The following is a 21,336-nucleotide window of genomic DNA, read 5'->3' as shown; positions in this document are numbered from 1 at the left end:
TTGCTGACATAAGCACAGCCTTGAGTGTACTCTTCCTGCACAAGTATTAACCTGAAGATATCAACACATTTATTCTTTGGCACCAGCCCAGCTTTCACAGTTAAGTAAGAGAGCTTTGGATACTATAATCAATGGTAAATTGCAGAGACATGGCTCAATGTTCATCCAGAAGCGGTCCCTTTCAGACCTACAATCCTTTTGAGCATAATTTTATTTCTTGTACAGGTATAATTTTGGATTTAAAATATTGCATGTTCAAACGTCAAACTTTATTGTACATTTTTTTTTACAAAACTAATGTTGCATTACAAGCATGTATACAGGTGTTCCCAGGAGCTGAAGCATTATTTGGGCTACAAGGTAAAATATTTTGGACCGGAGTATCGTATATCAGTAAATGGCAGAATTTTGATTTCTCTGCTGCAGAATATTTTGAATCCAAATGAGGTATTTAGGTTCTGCATGAGAACAGTTTAAAATATTTATAATTTCCTTGCTTGTCTCCTTTATTATCTAAATATTAAAGTCTTCTGTGGAAAATGCTTATGCTCCAAGTGGTATCACATATAATTAGGTGATGTCACTCTTAGTTGTATTTACAGCTATTAAGTTGGTTTATAATGAAGCACATTTCTCACCAGTAGCTTGGGGTGAAGTTTATGATCAGAAATTGTGCTGTAGTTGCATGGTTATTCTAAATATTGCACATGTGAACCTGCATACATATTTGATTCAGAAGACAAACATTTTGGTCCTGCCAACATAGCAGATGGTAATTAGATGGCTCTTTTTACATGACCAGCATCTTTTCTACAAGAAACATCAAGCTAAATGCATCCCTGCTTCTCTTCAGTCAGAGACTGCCCAATAAAGAACTTCGTCAATAGGATTGTGTCAGACTAAGGAAGGTGAGGAGCGTGCTTTCTCTCTAGGGATATCTTGGTGTGCTAATGGTTTCATCTGGTTCATCTGGAATCAATATTTGGGGAGGCCAATCTGAATATAAATTAGCTATTTAAGCCCAGCAAAACCCCAGTTGGATTTCTTTTGGCCATACTTGAATTAAATCTTTTTAATTGTACGTTTTAAAAACTGCATGTCATAGTTTTTACCTTGGTGAAAAACTGAAAGTCAGCTTCAGCAACTGTGGCCAGAAGAAGATTCAACAACTGCAAAAAAAAAAAAAATGGACTACAGATCTTACAAGAAGCCATGGGCTCCATACCACTATCCATTGCAATTAATTCCTAACCAACTTTTTTTCAAAAGCGGTTCATGCTTTGTACACTAATAAAAACTGACATAAAATCATATGGAAATTCAAAGTCCACAAAATGTATCGACATTTCATTCACGTGAAACAAAAAAAAAGCTTTATAAAACTTTATTAAGGCTAGGCAAGGCATTAGAAAGTATGAGATAGCACAGGTCCTGTGGCATGTGTGTTTGTCAGGCCCAGGCCTAGAAACGATACCGCAACATGCAATTGAGTTCATTGCTTCATTTGCTTACAGTTAATAGACAGAATCTGGCCAGACTAAAACTGTAACCTAATTGACTAGATACATACTGAAAGATTCTAGAGACAGGCTCAGAGTAAGAGGCTGCATAGTTCCAAGCTCTGTGTGTGTGGGGGGGGGGAAGAAGTTCAGGGTAGCCACAGTCTAGAACAGGGGTAGGCAACCTCAGTTCTTTTATGACTCATGGACTTCAACTCCCAGAATTCCCGAGTCACTATGCATAGCTGACTCGGGAATTCTGGGAGTTGAAGTCCATGAGTCATAAAAGAGCCAAGGTTGCCTACCCCTGTTCTAGACTGTGGCTACCCTGAACTTCTTCCCCCACACACACACACACACAGAGCTTGGAACTATGCAGCCTCTTACTCTGAGCCTGTCTCTGGAAAAGCTCTGTGTTGCCACAAGTCCCTTCCACCAACCCACTGCTCTTCCAGGTGTGCATTCCATTACAGTATTCGTGCACAAACAACACTTTCTCTGGGATTGCCGGCCAACCAAAGTAGTTGCATAATTACACATTTGGGGAAATTCTTCAAGGTAGTTGTAGGGACACTCCTACAGGTCATGGTTGTTTTAATGCTTCAAGGAACATTTTGCTTACATCAACCCACTCTGTAATGTGCACCTTCAAATGTTTTGCATAACCATAGTAGCTATGACATCTGCTAAATGAATTACTTTCAAGTTCAGTAAGCAAATGTGCTCTCTTTTGCATATCCCAGAAACTCAAGATTGGGCTGACAGGCAAATTGAATCATGGGTGGAGGTCCACACATCAGAATCAAAGTGTCCCCAGAGGGGGGAGGAAGATGGTCCTTTATCATGTTTGCAGTAACGAAGCCAGTGCTATACTTCCATCCTGCAACAAAAAGAAAAGAGAAGCTTCATGGCAACGTCTAGCAGAAGACAGTATTGCACGCACTCATGGTGTTCTCATGGCTCCTGCATTTCAAAGAAATCTAACTAAACTTGACTTCATTAAATTTGAATGTTATATCTCATAATAACACAATCATTCTCTTTATATTTAATAATTTCCTCAAACCATATTGATAACTTTGACAGCAACTTTTGGAGATATCCTGCAAACACACATGGCCAAGATTGTACGCCTCTGCTTCAAAGATAGAATCATAACCTTAACTAAGATCAGTTTACCAAACTCCAGGCTAGAAACCAGGAGATTTCAAGTTCTAGTTCTTAGGCATAAAAGCCAGCTGGGTGACTTTGGGCCAATCACTCTCTCAGCCCAACCTGCCTCACAGGCTTGTGGTTTTTGTGGGAAAAATAGGAGGAGGAAGGACTATTATGTATATTCATCACCCTGAGTTACTTATAAAGTAATGAAGGTGGGGTAAAAATCGAATAAATTTGTTATTGACTTGCACAAACCTAATTGCTTAATTACTGTTATTACTACAGGTGGCAAGACTGCATTGTGAATTTTCATGCTACTCTTCACCTTCCCGTGTTAAAAAACATGTGTCGCTAACTGTGACAGGTAATCCATTACTTAGAAACACAGCACAGTAACCATATACTTCTCAAGTAATTTTCTATAGAGACTTAATATCTGATATTGTACTGCTCAAATCACAGTGGAAAGATCCTTGGAATAATGGTAATAATTTCAGTCTGGAAAGGCAATGTGTGAAAAATTCAAACTCTACTTTAGTAAAAGTGGTGCATCATATCAAGGCAAATGTCCCATATGATTGCAATAGAGATAAAGGCATTATCTTAAATGGTTCTATTCAGAAGAGTTCACTTAGCCTTTGAGCAACATCAGCTTACCATGAGGTGGTCTGTCCAAAGTATACCACAATTTAAATTGGTCTGAGTGGTTTGCAGCTACATCTTCAAGCTCTGGTTTCAGTAATATATCCTGTTCCGTCTGCCAATCAAAAGTCAAGTAGCCATTCAGAGTTGAGCATGCAGGTTGACATTGTTAGTATTAGTTTACCTTTTGATCTAGGATTCTTATTTTATACATTGTTTTGCGGCTTCCCTGTATTCATCAATTCTCTTTGCTGTGGAAGGCAGTCTATTCAACCTTCCTAGAAGTGAGTTACTCTCAAGTCGAGTGGCTTACATTGTGGGTAATGTGGTTAGAATTAGATGTTAGCAATTCTGTGGAATCAGAAAACTGATTTCCAGGGATTTCCTGTACATCTGGCACATGCTGGTTCTATTATTTATTTATTTATTTATTTATGAGACTTATATACCGCTTTAAGTGCAAGCACTCTCTAAGCGGTGTACACCAGTAAGCAATGTATATATATATTTACATTGCCCCCAACAATCTGGGTCCTCATTTTACCTACCTCGGAAGGATGGAAGGCTGAGTCAACCTTGAGCCGGTGAGATTTGAACCGCTGACCTGCTGAACACAGTCAGCTAAAGTGGCCTGCAGTACTGCACTCTAACTGCTGCGCCACCTCGGCTCTTCTATTAATTAAACATGCAATTTATCATTGGGCTTAATGATAATAATGTGCTAAGTATAATCCCTTTCCAATGAACCCATGGGGCATGCAGAATTAATCTGTCAGCACCTGACTGGACATATATCAGTCTTACACAGGAGGTATATAAGAAGATGAGGAGGCTACTCAAACTATAATTCTTCCTGGCTACCTCACCATTCTCCCTCCCACCTCTGTTTGAAATCAATAGCATCCAGCTTTCCATGGGAACCAGAAAAAAAATTTCACCAAAGGAAGAACAATGAACAAACTTTTTGATATGTAGTCAAGAGGATGGTGTGGATGTCCAAGCAACCGCTGGTGGCTTAGTTGCTTTTACAGTGATTTCACAAAAAGGAAAGGCAAGCAAAATGTAAGTCAACCAACCCGATTAGCAAAAAGGAGATAACATTTTGTTTTATCGGTAGGGTCCTTTGTGATATGGCGGATCAGCTGAAGCATTGGAGTAATTCCTATTAAATCAAAGCTGAGGTTCAGAATGAAGTAATATTTTTTCCATAGCCCAAAAGCAGAGCCATAACGTTTAGTTATTATTCCTATCCTTGTCAACTATAAAACTAGATGGGCATTTGTGTGAGCATGAAAGGCATACAAAATAGAACAAATGTGTGCTTTTTTAATACTCAGTGAAGGTAATATAATTCTCCAAAATTTCCAAAATAAGAAAAGAGAGAGAGAGAGAAATGATAGATAAAACAGTCATTCCCAAGATTCAAGAATATTATTTAATACTTTGTCTAAGAGGATATCTTTTTTCTCCTCCTTTCATATTAAATGACTCTAGTCTCACACTATTTAATTTTACATTCAGCTTCTGAGGCACATGGCTAATGACAGAATATTAAATTATATTTAACTATGAAAGAGGATCAGTAGAAAAGAAATCTTAAAAGATCTCAAAGAATGCCTAGGCTCATAATAAAAATGTGGCTTTTCAAAAGCCAAAGTGTCAAACTGACTAGGACTTTATGTCATAATCAGCTCTTCAAACATAGTTCAGAGTTAGCTTATTAAGTAATTATCCAGACAAGGGTAAATATTCAAACATTTTTAGAAGTAAATTAAGTTGTGCATCTGATATGACATATCTTCTGTCCCATGCTAAGCCTTGGTCAGGTCTTCTGTGCTTACTCTTTTGCAATAGAGGGGACAATAATAAATATTAATTTGACAAAATTCCTTTTAGAGCATACATCATAATCAGGAAGTATATGGCTTTTTTAAATTTATTCAAGCCTCCCTATTCCCAAAACAAGGAATACCTACCTGTTCCCCCAGCAATCATCCCAAGGTGCTTAACAAACTTCATCTTTGCTTCAGACTTTTTATCCAATTTGATAGCAAATTTACCTGTGTAAAATTACAAGCGTCAATTCCAACAAAATTGAACCAGTGCAAAGCTCTGAATCACAGCTATATACATTACTACATATTAAATCTGCAATATTATATCGATTTCTAAGAGTGAAAACCTGTATAGTGCTAAAGGCCTTCCCTCTCATAAGCAGAGTTAAGCTAGGTATATATTTGAAACTAGCTTGCTGAATAAGCCATAATTGCCTGAGCTCATACAAAGCTAAATATTAATCCACAAGTGTACAATCTGAGTCTCCAGAGCAGTTTACAGCTCCTGAGAGTTTTCTTGTGACCTTTGGAACCATGCAACTAGATCTGCTGCAATATAAACCACCTTTAGATGGTGGCACAGATGTTCTGTAAGTATTTGCTACCATTATAACAGAATTATAATATTTGGTAAGTATTTGCTAGTATTCTGTAAATATTTGCTACCATCTAATGGTTGGTTACATTCAGCTCAGATCTGATAGTTTGACTAGAGTTATTACCAAATTATATTTAGTCTAGTAGTTAAGGCACCAGGCTAGAAAGCAGGAGATCATGAGTTCAAGTCCACCCTTACCCACAAAAGCCAGTCGTTATTGTGAAAAAAAATAGGAGGAGGAAGATGTGCTGGATATGTTTGCCACCTTGAGTTATTTGTAAAAACAACAGATAAGATACAAAGAAATAAACAGAATAATGTGGTATTTGTTGAATACCATATTCCAGACTTACCCAAACTTTCGGGGTTGGCAACCCGAAGGGAGGGAGGAGGGAAAGAAGGGATGGTTTTCTGGGGGGGGGAGATAAATGCATGTGTGCATGCATGCTCACAAGAACATCCATTGCTTGCACAAGTGGGGTTGTGAATGCCCGTGACAACACTCGCACAAGTGAACCAGTGAATGCCTGTGACACTCGTGGTGATGTTTGCACAAGTGGGGCTGCGAACACCTGCGATGCTTGCAATGCTCCTGCAAGTGGGGCTGTGCATGCACGTGCAGACACAATCACTGGCCAGCCACTCACGCGGCCTGGAAGCCAATAGGCCCGGCCTGCTAGTGGACCACAGCCCACAGATTGGGGGTCCCTGCCATATTCAATGAATTACATTCAACCACATGAATAATGTGATATTCATTAACAGCAGGAGTGGGAAAAAGTATGCTAAAGTTGGAGATGCTATCTGTAAAATATCACAGATGCATTCCAAATTATTGTAGGTCAAATGGCTATGAAGCACATAAAAAACAACTTAAAATTGATTGCACAGGCAAAAGATCTAAGGTTTGTTTAACTTGTGACATGCTATATTATCCGCCCAGAGACTCTCTGTAGAGAGATGGATAGTTTCAAAACTTGATAAATAAAATAAAAAAATAAATATCTCTCATCTGCCTACCGCTTTTATTTCTTCAAAAGCAGTTGATCAAACTTATTCGTAATTATAAATTTCTTAGGACTTGACAATGAAATGGTACCTGATCCTTTATAAACCAGAAGCCCATTAGGCCCTCTGAAATCCATGGTGTCACCAATTTTCATGATGTCTAAGTACTGGGACATCTTTCCACCTTCAGGAAATTTGGGATGAACATTTTTGCGGTAAACCTAGAAAGAATACACACATGCAATAACTGCACTGTTTTACATTTAGATGACAGTGGTCTGCATTGGAAAAGATAATTCTAATTTGTACTGTTACATAAATCATGAATTAGAAGCCAGGAAAAGCCACATTTCTCCTGTTTACGCTCTATAAAACAAATCCACTGCAATGCTAGGGGCAAATAATTTTATCCTCAATAAAGTTACAAGAGTATTAACCTAGACCAGGGATAGGCAACCTTGGCTCTTTTATGACTTGTGGACTTCAACTCCCAGAATTCCTGAGCCAGCCATGGGAGTTGAAGTCCACGAGTCATAAAAGAGCCAAGGTTGCCTATCCCTGACCTAGACTGTTACTTTTGGCCAATTATGAAGTATTTAATTATATCCCCTAAACTCTGATGAAGATGTTACCTATCCCGATAATGAAATGTTTGGAAACCAACCCACAAGCTTGGAGAACAAACCTTCACCCTCAATTATTATTTTACCAGGTATTTAATGGCCCTATTTATGTACTAGTTTTAGACCCCAAAATTGTTTGGGAGCAAGTTGCCTAAAATACCATCTTAAATAGAAGCTGGATCTTTAGAAATCCTTCTCTATAATAGCCTCTCTTCATATAGCAAGGTAGGGAAAGCTCTAATAAGAAGGCCTTTTCAGTTATAGAACAGTTTCCCCAGACATTAATGATCTTCTCACAATGGGGGAAGAACTTTTTAATTAACCTTTTGAAGAACATGTACTCTCGGCTGAGCTTCTTTATTTATAACCTGTTTTAAGTATAACTGTTTTATTCTGTAGCGGGTTTTAATGTTAGATTTGTTTTGTGAGGTCTTAGAGAATGCGTGCCTCAAGGAAGCAACGTTAACATGGTAAATATAAATGAATAACCCCAAAATCATGATCAAGATCACTTCAGAGTAATTTTGAATACGTTGCTTACTAAGTTCTGGATGATATTATTTCTTCATTATACATACAGGCAGAACCACACATAGTGGGGTCAAGAAGAACTATTCACTCTGGGTCTTTATCTCAAATTAGACATAAAATGTTTTAAAAATATTCAATGTATATCACATTCTGTCTTTTGATACTCTGGTCTGTCAACATCCATTAAGACCTTTTACTTTTATTATGAACAAGAAATTCAAATCAGGACTCCTCAGATGTTTTAGAAGCACCTATAGTAAGTAGGTACATTGGTTTCGCTGAGAAAAGTAACAAAATTAAATAAGCTATAGAGATTTTTCATCATTTACTCATTCTTCTTGTCGGTCTCAGTGCTTTATCCCTAAAATAATTGTGCACAGTATTCCAACCATACATTCAAAGATAATTTCTAGATATCAAATGTGATGTGTTGTCTGTTTTTAACATCTGCAAAGAAGAAGTGAGGGTCAAAATTTCTCCAAAGCACTAGAGGGCAGGACAAGAAACAATGGTTGGAAACTGACCAAAAAAAGCAGCAACCTGGAATTAAGGAGAAAGTTCCTGACAGTGAGGACAATTAACCAGTGGAACAGCTTGCCTTCAGAAATTGTGGGCGCTCCATCACTGGAGGTTTTTAAGAAGAGACTGGACAGCCACTTGTCTGAGATGGTATAGGCTCTCCTGCTTGAGCAGGGGGCTAGACTAGAAGACCTCCAAGGTCCCTTCCAGCTCTATTCTATTCTAATTTGACTTATGTAACTAGAGGATTAGGGAACAATTTATTTGAGAAACATAGCAACAAAAACAGACTAATTTACCTGGTCAAAACAGTTTAAACCTACCTTTATTACTAAATCAACATATCCTTTCACTTCATCACTAGAAACTGGAGTATAAGCCCGAATCACAAGGTTACCACTGACTTTAGCAGAGAGGTATACATGTTGGCCTAGAGAAAAATAGTTATAGTTCCATTAAAGAAGAAAGCAAATGATTTGGGATCCTTTTCCAAACTGGATAGCATCTGCAAAATTGGTTGGGAGTTCAATTCTTCTCATCCCCAGAGAAAAATGTCAATTCTTATATACTTAGTTAAGAAAGAAGAAGAACCTCCTACAGTTGTAAAGATAAACATAAAAATGCTGGGTGGGGGCGGGAGAAGTAAGTTCCAACTAGCTGATAAGAAAATAATATCTGGAAATCTACAAATCCCCCTGAACTGTAGATCCTGCAGAGGTGTGGAGTGTCACCATTCAAGCTTGTAAAAAAATAGAAGACCACCAAACAAATCATGACATTAACTGCATGACTGCAGTTATGAACATGTGTTAGTTAACTACGGCAGCCTGAACTTTAATGTTCATGACAGGGGATTAACTCTTTTCTTTGCGTAACTTGACTGCCTCTCTTACGGCATTAGTTTGGCAGATACATCTTAAAGAGGTTAATGACTATATTAAAGGGATTGCATCAGACAGCATACCTGTTGAAATAAAATACAGATGCAGCTGTAATCAACAGTTAAATTCCAACCTATTTTGAGTAGTTTCTGCCTTTTCCAAAAGTTAAGAGCTCACAATACAGTGCTAGAATTCTACCTCATTGGAGACCTATCTTTTATGCTAAAATATCTGCCTGGTTTCCTAACTTGTTTCTGGTTTAATAGTCCAGTTTTTATCCTTGAAGCCAGACACAGCCAAAGAAACAAGCATGAACAAGTCCTTGTCATCTATGCCTTCACCATCCATGGGTCACACCTGGCTTGGAAAAACTATGACTGACCACTATTTAAAACTGAAATCTTTTATTCTCCCCGGTGTTCAATGAAAGATGAGTTTTAAATACTGTATATGCCACCTTTCGGTTGTAGTTTCACTTCTGTGGCATCTGTGTTTTACTTTCTCATTTTATTTTGCAATCTCCATTATGATATACCGTATATTCCGGCGTATAAGACGACTGGGCGTATAAGACGACCCCCAACTTTTCCAGTTAAAATATAGAGTTTGGGCTATACTCGCCGTATAAGACTACCCCTCTTTCAACGCACACCAAATAAAAATTAAAAAACATCAGATTTGATTTCAATATGGTAATTTTAATTCAAATGCTTATGGCATAAAGGTACTTAGCAGGAAAACTGTCACTTATAAACATAAGGCTGTTTGTCATCAAACATGTAAACATAAAACAGTGCAAGTGATTAAACTTTTCCTAATTCACTCTAAAGCTGAAAGGAAGGATAAGACAATAAACCCATGGGAGCTGCCATGCTATTTGTTTTCTAAGCTGTCAACCCAACTGGAACTGATGATGATAGGAGGAAGATAACAAACAATAGAGAGAGCAAGTGCCGGGCAAGTCCCTGGCGAGTCAGCAACGCCCATCATAACTGCAAGCTATTTTTATATGTTTTGCTGGCATGATACTTTCCCTTTAAAAGCCTTTAAAATCATCCTGTTCATCATCTGATATCATAAAAATATCAATGACATCTTGTGATACATTTGCAAGGCAGTCATCGTATGGATCGAATTCCGTATCAGATGGTGTGGTCTCAGCTTCGGCTTCCTCTTCATCTTGCCACAAGTAGTCGTCCTCCATACCATCTCATGAATTTGATATGCCACACTTCTTGAAAGACTTGATTATTGTTTCTGCATCAATATCATTCCAGGCTTTTATGACAAACTTGCACAAAACATCCAATTGTTGAGCACGCATGTTTCCTCCTTTTGTGAATGACTTTTCGCCACTAACCATCCATTCATTCCACTGTTCTCGAATGCGATCTTTAAATGGCTTGTTTAGGCATACATCCAGTGGCTGTACTAACGATGTTAATCCTGCAGGAATAACTGCCACATCTGTGTTTAGTCTTGCAAGCTTTTGCTTGGTGCTGGGAGTTAAATGAGCCCTGAACATATCCCACACCAGTAGACTACGTTTTTGAATAAGTCCACCTGGTCGCCTGCTCCATACATTATCAAGCCATAGCTTTACCCCTTCTTCATCCATCCAGCCTTTTTCATTCACATGTACAAAACAACCAACAGGGAACTTGAGTTTTGGCATTGTTTTTCTTTTAAAAATAATCATTGGTCTCAGTTTGGCACCATCAGCTGTGCATGCTAGTACCACTGTAAAACTGGACGTCTCATGTCCTGTTGTTTTAATTAAAATTGTTTTTTCACCTTTCTGATGGACAGTTTTATTTCCAACCATATCAAAATTCATTGGAGTTTCATCCATATTTCCAATACTACTTAATGCATAGCCATGTTTAATGCGCTGTTGTAGTATGTATTGATGGAAACTAATTACTTTGCTATCAAGATCTGCAGGTAATTTTTGTGCAATTTTCGTCTTTTGCCTCAGTACCATATTATGCCTTTCCAAGAATCTAGTACACCCGGATGCAGTGGCCTTAAATCTGTTGCTGTGATCTGGGTTAGATTTGGCCCACTGAAGTGCAAACAAACGTATTTTATTTCGTGTCACTACATAACCGTTTTGGCGATGCTCATTCACCATGTCTGCTACATGTTTTTCAAGTTCTGGCCAATGTGGGGTGCCTCTTCTTAATGCACACTTACCCCTTGGCATACTCTTTAATGCTTTTTCATTTGCCTTCCAGTCCCGAACCATCTTTTCTGTTACTCCATATTGTCTTGCAGCAGCGCAGTTATTATGTTCCATGGCAAAGTTTACAACTTTAAGTTTGAAACTGGCTTCATATTTCCTTCTTCTGGCTGGTGGAGCCATGATAGGGTCTTGACTATTGGACATTTGTATACTGTACTGTATGTATTGGTGCTGTACTGTATGAACTGGTACAGATACTGGTGCTGTACTGTATGTACCCAGTATACAACAACCAGCCAATCACAGCAAGCGATGAACCTTAGCTGGTTGTTGTATACAAAGCCTGCTTGGATTGGGTGGATCAGCTCTCCCTGCCTGCCCAACCCTTCCTGTCATCTTATAGGCCAGGGGTAGGCAACCTTGGCTCTTTTATGACTCATGGACTTCAACTTCCAGAATTCCTGAGCCAGCTATGCTGGCTCAGGAATTCTGGGAGTTGAAGTCCATGAGTCATAAAAGAGCCAAGATTGCCTACTCCTGTATAGGCCCTAGGGAAAAAATGGACAAGCTAATTCCATGAGGGAGGGGGAAAGGGAGCACAGTTTCTGAGTTCTCATTGGCCACCTGTAAGTCCAAATGAGTAGCTCAGGGTGTGTGCGTGCACATGTAGGCATGCGTGTGACTCCCTGGGTCCCTTCCAGTGCCCTCCCCCCAGTAGCAAGCTTTGGCTTGGAGCAAACAGGCTGCACACAGGGATCTCCTCCTCTCAGTCTTCCACCCTGCGAATACTCCACAGCCTCTCCAAGCTGAGTGAGCAGAAAGCCTGCCTGTTTTTCAAAGGCTCTGCCTTGTCACTCGCACACACACCTTGATGAAAATTGCCCTGCCTGCAAAAGGACTTCTCAGCAGTTTTTTAAAGCAACACTACCAAGAATGAAATTGGAGACAGCCAGAATGTTTAGGGAAGAAGGAAAGGAAGAAGTTAATAAACCAAGTAAGAAAGACATTTGCCCTTTGAAAACTTGCATTTCCACAAATGTGATAAGTTGCCCCCTTTTCAGGTAATGGGGGGGAGTAAATGCTTTCCTTTTAATTTGTTATTAAAACTCAGTGCACTACAGTACTTATAGATGGGAGCCAGATTGACCAGCCAGGATCTGTCATAAATAACACCACAAAGGCACCATGCAAGTTTATTTAGGCGGGGGGAGGGGGGGAACTGCTTGCATAAGCTCGGTGGAAGTCGACAGGCGAAAGGATTGTGTAGCTGTTTTCTGTCCCCACTCCATTCCTGCTTCATAAATCCGAGAGGAATTTAGCTGACATCCCTCCCCTTCCAGACCCATAAGCTCCGCCTCCCCCAAGCTACTCTCACCGGCAGTGAGAGGTAAACGCTGAAAAGCTTGCATGAAGAAGCACTGAAAAGTGCCTCGAATGGACGCAGATGCTTAGGTTTGTTTTCATTATATAAAAAAACCACCCTACAATTCTTTTCCCCCCTTCCCCATTACATGGGCCATCCCTTTCTACTTCCTTTGAATGAATTAATCAGGGGATGGCCACTACCAATCCGCAGTTCTGGAGGGGTGGGCAAGGAATTGGGATGCAAAAGGGAGGGAAGAAGAGAGGAGACGGTTTGCAATGTAGCATTATAGAATGGGGATTAAACCTCCAGGAAATCTTACCGTCACAACAGCCAGATAATGCCTATCGTACTCTCAGAGATATCTTTAGTTGATCGTCTGGTTTTAATAATAACCCTAGGACTCTTTTTGAGTGAGAGAGAGGGGGGGGGGAAGAGAAAACTTGCTGAGTAATATTTTTCCGGCGTATAAGACGACCCCCCACTTTTGCGAAGATTTTAAGTGTTTAGAAAGTCGTCTTATACGCCGGAATATACGGTATTAAAGGACAGTATATAAACACCTGCAATAAAAGAACTTTAATAATAAGGCAAGTCAGTCTGTGTGAAACTCTAGTTAAGCAAATCATCTATCAGGGAACGGATAGATATCTGGGCACCATATATTTTCCTGTAAGAAAGACAGGGCAAAGTACGTCCCTCAAAGAAGGTGGGTGGCAGCGCCATAAGAAAAGAAAAGAACATGTGCACACAGCTGGATGCTTCACAACTGGATAGTTTCCACCCACATTTCCCAGAACTGATAGATAACCTATTCTGCAACACAATTAGTTAAAAATAAAGCCAACTCTTGTCCATTGGATTTATCCAGGAAAGTTTGCCCATGACTGCATTTTGACTGCTTCCCCTACAATGTGACCAAGTTCCAGCCTAAGTATAACTTAACCCATCACCATCCATTTAAGAGAGTCGTTGAATGAAATAGTAAGTGTAACTTAGTAAGCATAACTACTTACTTGGAAGTAACTTTGCTACTCATTTTGATACAGACTGTGAATTAATTTTCAGTCCTTTGGATCAAGTGAACATTATTCACCTATAATGCTGACCCAATGCTGTTGAAAACAGACTGTTATCTCTGAGAGTCCTTGCAAACTATAGTATTTATTCGACATCTCAACATTAAAATCACTTATGATTTCAAGGAGATAATTAACAAAAGATTTTGTGCAGCGCTAAAAAAAAAACAGCTTCAGTATCAAACAAGTTTCAAAGAAGGGCTTTTCAAAGAAGATGTTGGTGAGTAGGCACCAATGAAAGGACTCTGCACCAGGAAGAATAAGGCTATGCTTACCTACAGGCAAGCCCAATATGTGTTCTGGGGATGGAAGTGCAAATCGAAATCTCCTGGTGTCATGGCTGATATCCTGGAAAAAGAAATCAGGTGGAAAAACATTGAGCAATAAAGCATCACAAAAATAATTTAAGACCTTTTCATCGTGACAAGCCTCACTTTCCATGTGCTAAAATATACAACTGAGGAAAAAAATAAGGGGCAGGGCTTTTTTTTTCCTAGAATACCCAGAACGGAGTTCCGGCACCTTTTTTGGATGGAACCTTATAGGGTAGGCAAGGCAGGTTGTATGACGTGTGTTAGTTCCGGCACCTTTTTTTTTTTTTTAGAAAAAAAGCACTGATAAGGGGGAACTGAGGATACCATAGTGACCTACCCATAACAAGGCAGAGAACATACAAGATCTTTGGGCATTGGTTTATTCGGAGATCTCAAGCATCCAGCTTGTGGCCATATCTGGCCCATTGAGAGTTTTTTGGGTACGGCCTATGGCAGCCTCACCCATGAGGCACTACTGGCTCAGCTTCTCCTCCCATCCCCACTGTGTGCATCTGGCCATGCCTGGCAGCCAGCATCTCAATAGGGTGACCGTGCCTCCTGGTTTATCATTTATCCCAGATTTTCAAGCTCCAGGCACCCTTTTCCCATGTCTTTTTCTTGGCATTGCTGGATTCCCTCCCTTAGTGAATAGCACTTTACTCCTCCCCCACAAAGGAAGCCAACACTGCAACCTTGTGAGAGAAAAACTGATGCCGTATAAGCAGGCACTGTGGGGGTTAAAGGTGAAGTCTGAGCCTCACAAACTGTGCAGCAGGGAAGAAGACAGCAGCTGTCTGAGGCCTCATAAAGGAGATAATATGGAGAAAGGGTGCCTGGCACTGCCTTTGCTTTTCCCTCAACACATTGGCTTGTGCAGGGATAGGCAACCTTGGCTCTTTTATGACTGGTGGACTTCAACTCCCAGAATTCCCGAGCCAGCTATGCTGCCATGTTATAAATCATGCTATAATTACCAATATCCATCATGGGACACCTGCTCAATTTATAATATGATCAGTGAAGTCTTCAGCTAGCCATCCAAGGTTATAGATTAGGTCAGGGGTAGGCAACCTTGGCTCTTTTATGACTCGTGGACTTCAGCTCCCAGAATTCCTGGCTCAGGAATTCTGGGAATTGAAATCCACAAGTCATAAAAGAACCAAGTTTGCTACCCCTGGGCTTGTGTATCTTCTCATTCTACTTCCCTTGAATCAGCTAGTTTGCCTATCAATGGAATTGCCCGAGGTGCTGTAGAGATAGACAGTGAGGTCAGTGGGAAACACAGGAAAATTAAGAACATTCACAAGATTTATGTAATTTTCATATGTGTTTATTATTTTTTAATGTCCCCCTATCTCTCTCAAAGTGTCCCAGTTTGGATAATACAGTTGCCAGTCAATGAGAAACGTGGCTGGCTGCCACACCAGGAATATGATGTTGAGTACACTGAATAATGTTACCTATTTTATATTTCATAAAAAATATTCAGTTTCAGTTCAGTTTTTAATATTTCTATGTACATGAATGCGGCCCACCAGGTAGCATACTTTATGCAATGTGGCCCCCGTAATCATTTAAGATTTAATTCCTTGGAATATTTCTTTTTCTTTCTTTTTATGCCTCTATTAGATCATTGCACAACCCCACAGGACTGAATATACTACGTACCCAGTTGTGGGTTGGGAAAATCTTGTACACACTGGACCACATATTAAAATTTTAAGCGGTAGCTCCTCTGTTGCTGCTCCAGTATATCAGAGCTGCTGTTACTGAACATTATGCAATATCCCAAGGGCAAAATTTCCAAATAACTTGGCACATTGATGGCCTTCCAAACATGAGAAAATAAATGTAAGCCAATATCACATGCTCAAACTTTAATGCTTCTGAACAGACACAATTTTTTGTCAGCGCACATGCTTTCTGTGCCAAAGGCTCAAGTCCAACCCCTGAAATCTCTCATTTAAAATATAGACATCCAACTTGGCACATGGCTGTCAAGAGTTTTATGTGGCATTTTCATACATTCAGGGGAAAAAAAAAAAGAACTGACAGCTCACCACTTTCTCCATCAAAGACAATGGATATTTGATATTTGGATCCTGCAAGGTCACTGGATCTTTCTTCCTCTGAAATCCAATTATTTTATAAAGCAAAAATAGCATAGATGGTACAATTGCAGCCACGGCAATCAAAACAGAAATATCCTAAAAGATGAAAAAAGAGCACAGGTATGCAAAAAGAATGAAAACTCCAGTGCAAAACTGGACTTCTTCTCAATCAGCTTATCATCAAATTGATCCACTTTAAATCTATTGAACAAACAGGGATCCTGCATGTGGCATCCAGAGACAATGTTACAATCCAGAACTTAGCACTTGCAGAATTCCCTAACCCCATTTAACTCTTTAAACTAAGACTGGTTTATTTTTTAGAAAAATAAATGGGAAGCTATCGTGCTGTAAAGCAAGGCACCAGTTTCAACAATAAGCAGTATAGGTTGTCCTCAAGCTACGACCACAATTGAGCCCAAAATTTATGCTGCTAAGTGAAACATTCAAGTGAGTTTTATCCCATTTTATGACTTTTCTTGCCAGTGAATCACTGCAGTTGTTCAATTAGTAACATGGTTGTTAAGTGAATCTGTCTTCCCCATTGGCTTCGCTTGTCAGAACGTTGCAAAAGCTGATCACATGACCCCAGGACATTGCAACCGTCATTAGAAGAAGCAGTTGCCAAACATCTGAATTTTGATCACGTGACCATGGGGATGCTGCAATGGTCGTGTGGAAACAGTCATAAGTCACTTTTTTCAGCACCGTTGTAACTTTGAACGGTTACTAAATGAACTGTTGTAAGTTGAAGACTACCTGAATTTCCATGATGCCTGAGTGCACCCAGAATCATTCTTAGAAAATGAAATAATAATAATAATAATAATAGTAGTAGTAGTAGTAGTAGTAGTAGTAGTAGTAGTAGTAGTAATGATGATGAAAATAATAATACATAGAAAGAAAGTCATAGAAAATGATAAAATTAAACTGCTCTGGGACTTCAGAATTCAAACAGACAAGCACCTGCAACATAACACCCGGACTTAACAATTGTTGATAAGAAAGACAAAAAAGTCTGGATAGTGGACATGGCAGTGCCTGGAGACAGCAGAATAGACGAGAAAGAACTGGAGAAAATAACAAAATACAAAGACCTACAAATAGAAATAGAAAGACTGTGGCAAAGGCAAGCAAGGGTAGTACCAATAGTAATAGGCGCCTTGGGTGCAATCCCAAAACAACTGGAGCACCACTTGGACACCACTGGCATTGACAAATTCGCCATCAGTCAATTGCAAAAGGCGGCCTTCCTAGGAACTGCTTCCATCCTGTGACAATACCTATAATACCATCAAACATCCACATCTGCCTATCCCAGGTCCTTGGAAAGGACTCGATAGTTAGACAAAAATGCCAAATCCAGTCTGAACATCTGGCTGACTGTGCGATGATCAATAATAATAATAATAATAATAAAGTTGGAAGGGACCTTGGAGGTCTTCTAGTCCAACCCCCTGCTCAGGCAGGAAACTCTATACCATTTAAGACAAATGGTTGTCCAGTCTCTTCTTAAAAACTTCTAGTGTTGGAGTGTTTGGCTGCTGCCCAGACTTTTGTTCATCTGATATACGGAAGTTTGGTAACTTGCTCTCAAAACCCTAAATGTGCCTACCAAAAAGACCAAGGACCCAGACAAGGATCAACTTGTCTAAAAGTCATACAGTCTACTTTATGACTAAGGAAAACATAAGCTTTCGGTTTATTAAAGGCAAGAGCAGAATTCATTAACTATATCTGACTCTGGATAATGAAAAGTCATTTTTCTAACCTCCATTTATCACTTTTCCACCTAAGAAATGTGAAACTTGTCTTAATGCAGACATGCACGGCTATATAAACAAGTTAGTTCAGGTTACCACTTTTCAGAGGTGGAGCAGATATGAGTTGTATTTTTTCACTACCACTTCTTGTGCCAACTTTTTTATGTTTGTGTCCAAGCTGTAAAAAAAATAATAAATCTACAGTATTACTTCAGATCATCAGAAGATAGATAAAGGAATGAATTATTACAAATGGAAGTGTTAATGCTGGTAACCATAAGACCCCACTCACCCGCCCACCCAGCCTGGAAATATATAATTTATTTGGTTAAAAAGGGTCCCTTGGGCTTTGAACTCAAAATCTCTGCTTGTTGTGGGAATCCAGATTTAAAATATTAACTGGGCTGTCTATCCAATGAGGAGATAGAGAAGCCCTCCCTACGCTGTGACACCGCATTTGTAAGGAAACGTCTCCAAAAAGGCAGCCACAATCTGCCTTACGTATGTAAGGCGAATGTCCCAGGATAACGTTGCAGGGTCCAATCTGGGTCGGTCACCGGGACCGGCGAGCAACCCAGATTGGATCCTGCAGAATCTGCCTTCCTGGAACTGTTCATAATAAATCCATATATCTTAACGGGCTCTTCACGGTGGCGTTTCTTCGGGTATTTGAAAAGAAAACCTGCAGATTACGCCGATTTTTTTTTATTTTTTTATTTATTCTTGTCACTCCTGTGCAGACTTTGTTTGGACAAAAGAAGCATTACTGTACTGTGTTCATCAGTGGGGAACGAATTCCCGAATTCCCTACGGTCCCTTCGCCAAGCGCCGCCACAATCCGTCTCCCCAACTCGTCCCGCTACCCCTTGCTCTGCCTGTGGCTGCGGGGGGTGGGGGGGGCAATCTGGTGAAAGAAAAGGGAGCGCTCCGTTCAGCGGAAGAATCGGGAGGGAAGAGGAGTCGCCGAGCAGCTTCTGTCATTTCCGGGCAGTGAGAACAATTAATCAGTGGAAGGACTTGCCTCCAGAAGTTGTGCGCGCTCCAACGCTGGAGGTTTTTAAGAAGAGCTTGGACAACCTTTATTTTTTTTTAAATGGTATAGGGCAGTGTTTCTCAACCTTGACAATTTTAAGGCATGTGGACTTCAACTCTGGGAGTTGAAGTCCACATGCCTTAAAATTGTCAAGGTTGAGAAACACTGGTATAGGGTTTCTTGCTTGAGCGGGGTGGGGTTGGACTAGAAGACCTCCAAGGTCCCTTCCAACTCTTTTATTCTATTCTATTCTTTCCAGCCAGGGTGGCTTCGGTTTCGCTTACCCAGCTGAACGGCTCCATGGCAGCAGTTCCTCCGCAGGCAAGAACGGAGGGCGGAAAAGCCGAAATAGCTTCGCAGGTTCCTCTCTTCCCCACTTCCTAGATCTGGAGATCTCGCCGCGCCTTCCCACGTCCTCAAGCTTCTCGCAGCTTCACCTGATCCAGAGGACAAAGGGCGCCGCTGGCTCGGCTCGGCGCCTGCGATTACAACACCTGCTCTGGCTTTTCCCAGGCTACGTACAGTACCTGTTCTGCAAAGGCTAGGGTAATAGCAGAGATAGGCGCCCATTGGGTGGCGGGGGGGGGGCGGCCCCGGTTGGCAGCCTCGAGGGCCACCGGGCACGGGACAGTGATGGAAAGGGAGTCCCTTAGTTTTCCCCTCTCCCTTGGTCTTGGACAATGGGGTTCATAGTTCATTTAACTGTATTAGGCTGAGCGTAGACCTTCCCCTCCAATTTTACTGTTCCATTTCTTAATAGATGAAAAATTATATTTTCAGCAAGATTGATCAGAGAAGACTCTCTGGGCCACCAAGAAAAGCTCAGCTTGCCCCTTGTTGCTTTAGAGCAGTGGTGGCGAACCAATGGCACGGATGCCAGAGGCAGCATTCAGAGCGCCCTCTGTGGGCACACGTGCCGTCGCCCCAGTCCTTTAGCTGGGTTTTATAAAACCTTTTTGCTTTAGGCTTCCACCGCCTGTGCAAAAAAAAAAAAAAGTTTCAATCAGTCAATTTCAACTTCTCATGGGAAAAAAAAAGATCTTGCAAAGTTGGAATTGATTGATTGAACTTTTTAATCCCACCCAGTCTGCCATTACCACTGCAGCCACGCCCACCCAATTGGCCACACCCGCCCGGCACTCCACCATGCATAAGTGGGTTTTGGGTTGCAGTTTGGGCACTCAGTCTCTAAAAGGTTACCATCACTACTTTAGAGACTCTCTTCATTTAAACAGAAGAGCTGCTGAACTCAAGTACTTGGAGGTAGCTGGTGCGCTGCCTTTTTCTATAGGATTTTCTGGGGTTCCTTAGGTGTCTGCTTTCAGAGGACCTTTGGCTGGACAAAGCATGACTACGGGAAATACGTTGTGCCTTGCAACATTCTTGGATGTAAAACTGTGAATAGAAAGTTGGGGTATAAATCCAATTAAATAAACTGAGCTTATTTCTCATTTTAAAAGATAGGTGGATCCTTGGGGATGCACTAGAATCTTGGGTCAATAGAAAGAAAAGATAGAGGGTTGGAGAGCACCTCACCCACCTGGGCTGATCTTAAAAAATGCTAAGAACTCTCGGTCTTTATTTGGAAAGGAGATCACTGGAAAACCAACAGGCCATTGTCTTTCATTAGAGGAAAGGGATCCTGCAAGTGGCAGGCAAGTGTGCTGAGCTTTATTTGTGCATGTGCGGGATTAGATTGTGCAATCATCCTCTACCCTTCCCTGCTACTACCGCTGCTGGTCCGCAGACCCAAAAAGGTTGGGGCCCGTTGCCTTAGACTTAGAGCATTATTTGAAAACATATAGCAAACATCTCAGTTAAAAATCCTTCTACATACATTTATTTGCAGCATTCGTAAGTATGATGGTGAAAAGCCTATATAACTGTATAATTTTCATCAGGAGTCTGGACATTGTTGATCTATTATATAAGTAATATTACAATCACATACATTTCTTGCCTCGTAATCATCCTTATTTTTGTCCCTTTTTCTCCTCCCTTCAGCAGATAGTTAACAATATGGAAAAAATATATATTCATCTATACCAGTGGTTCTCAACCTGTGGGTCGGGACCCCATTTGGGGTTGAACGACCATTTCACGGGGGTCGCCAAACAACGCAGTCCGCCATTTTTTCCCCCTTTTCTTTAGCTGTGCTACTCCTTTTATTCTATTGGCTTTTGAAAGCCAATAG

The 21,336-nt window shown here is 40.5% G+C and overlaps 1 protein-coding gene across 2 annotated transcripts; it reads right to left on the bottom strand.

Annotated features, from left to right (window-relative positions):
- Nucleotides 1-1,819: 1,819 nt before the first annotated feature.
- LOC120306702 (NADH-cytochrome b5 reductase 2-like) lies at nucleotides 1,820-20,063 on the bottom strand. 2 transcript variants are annotated; one of them, XM_039340387.1, is made up of 9 exons: nucleotides 19,427-20,060; nucleotides 16,296-16,442; nucleotides 14,197-14,269; nucleotides 8,737-8,843; nucleotides 6,832-6,961; nucleotides 5,276-5,359; nucleotides 4,376-4,461; nucleotides 3,315-3,414; nucleotides 1,820-2,379 (listed from the first exon to the last, which is right to left on the bottom strand). In XM_039340387.1, exons 1-9 carry the CDS (start codon nucleotides 19,442-19,444, stop codon nucleotides 2,207-2,209), a joined length of 918 nt encoding a protein of 305 aa, XP_039196321.1. In that variant the 5' UTR covers nucleotides 19,445-20,060; the 3' UTR covers nucleotides 1,820-2,206. The 2 variants fall into 2 exon arrangements, with proteins under 2 accessions (XP_039196321.1, XP_039196322.1); XM_039340388.1 differs by lacking the exon at nucleotides 16,296-16,442 and having other exon boundaries at nucleotides 19,427-20,063.
- Between the last annotated feature and the right edge of the window lie 1,273 nt (nucleotides 20,064-21,336).

This window comes from Crotalus tigris, unplaced genomic scaffold (genome assembly GCF_016545835.1).
Source record: "Crotalus tigris isolate CLP2741 ecotype Arizona unplaced genomic scaffold, ASM1654583v1 scf7180000017744.3724543626:3957646, whole genome shotgun sequence".
NCBI lineage: Eukaryota > Metazoa > Chordata > Lepidosauria > Squamata > Viperidae > Crotalus > Crotalus tigris.
Note: the sequence above shows the minus strand (reverse complement) of the source record. Positions and strands in the feature narration are given on the sequence as shown.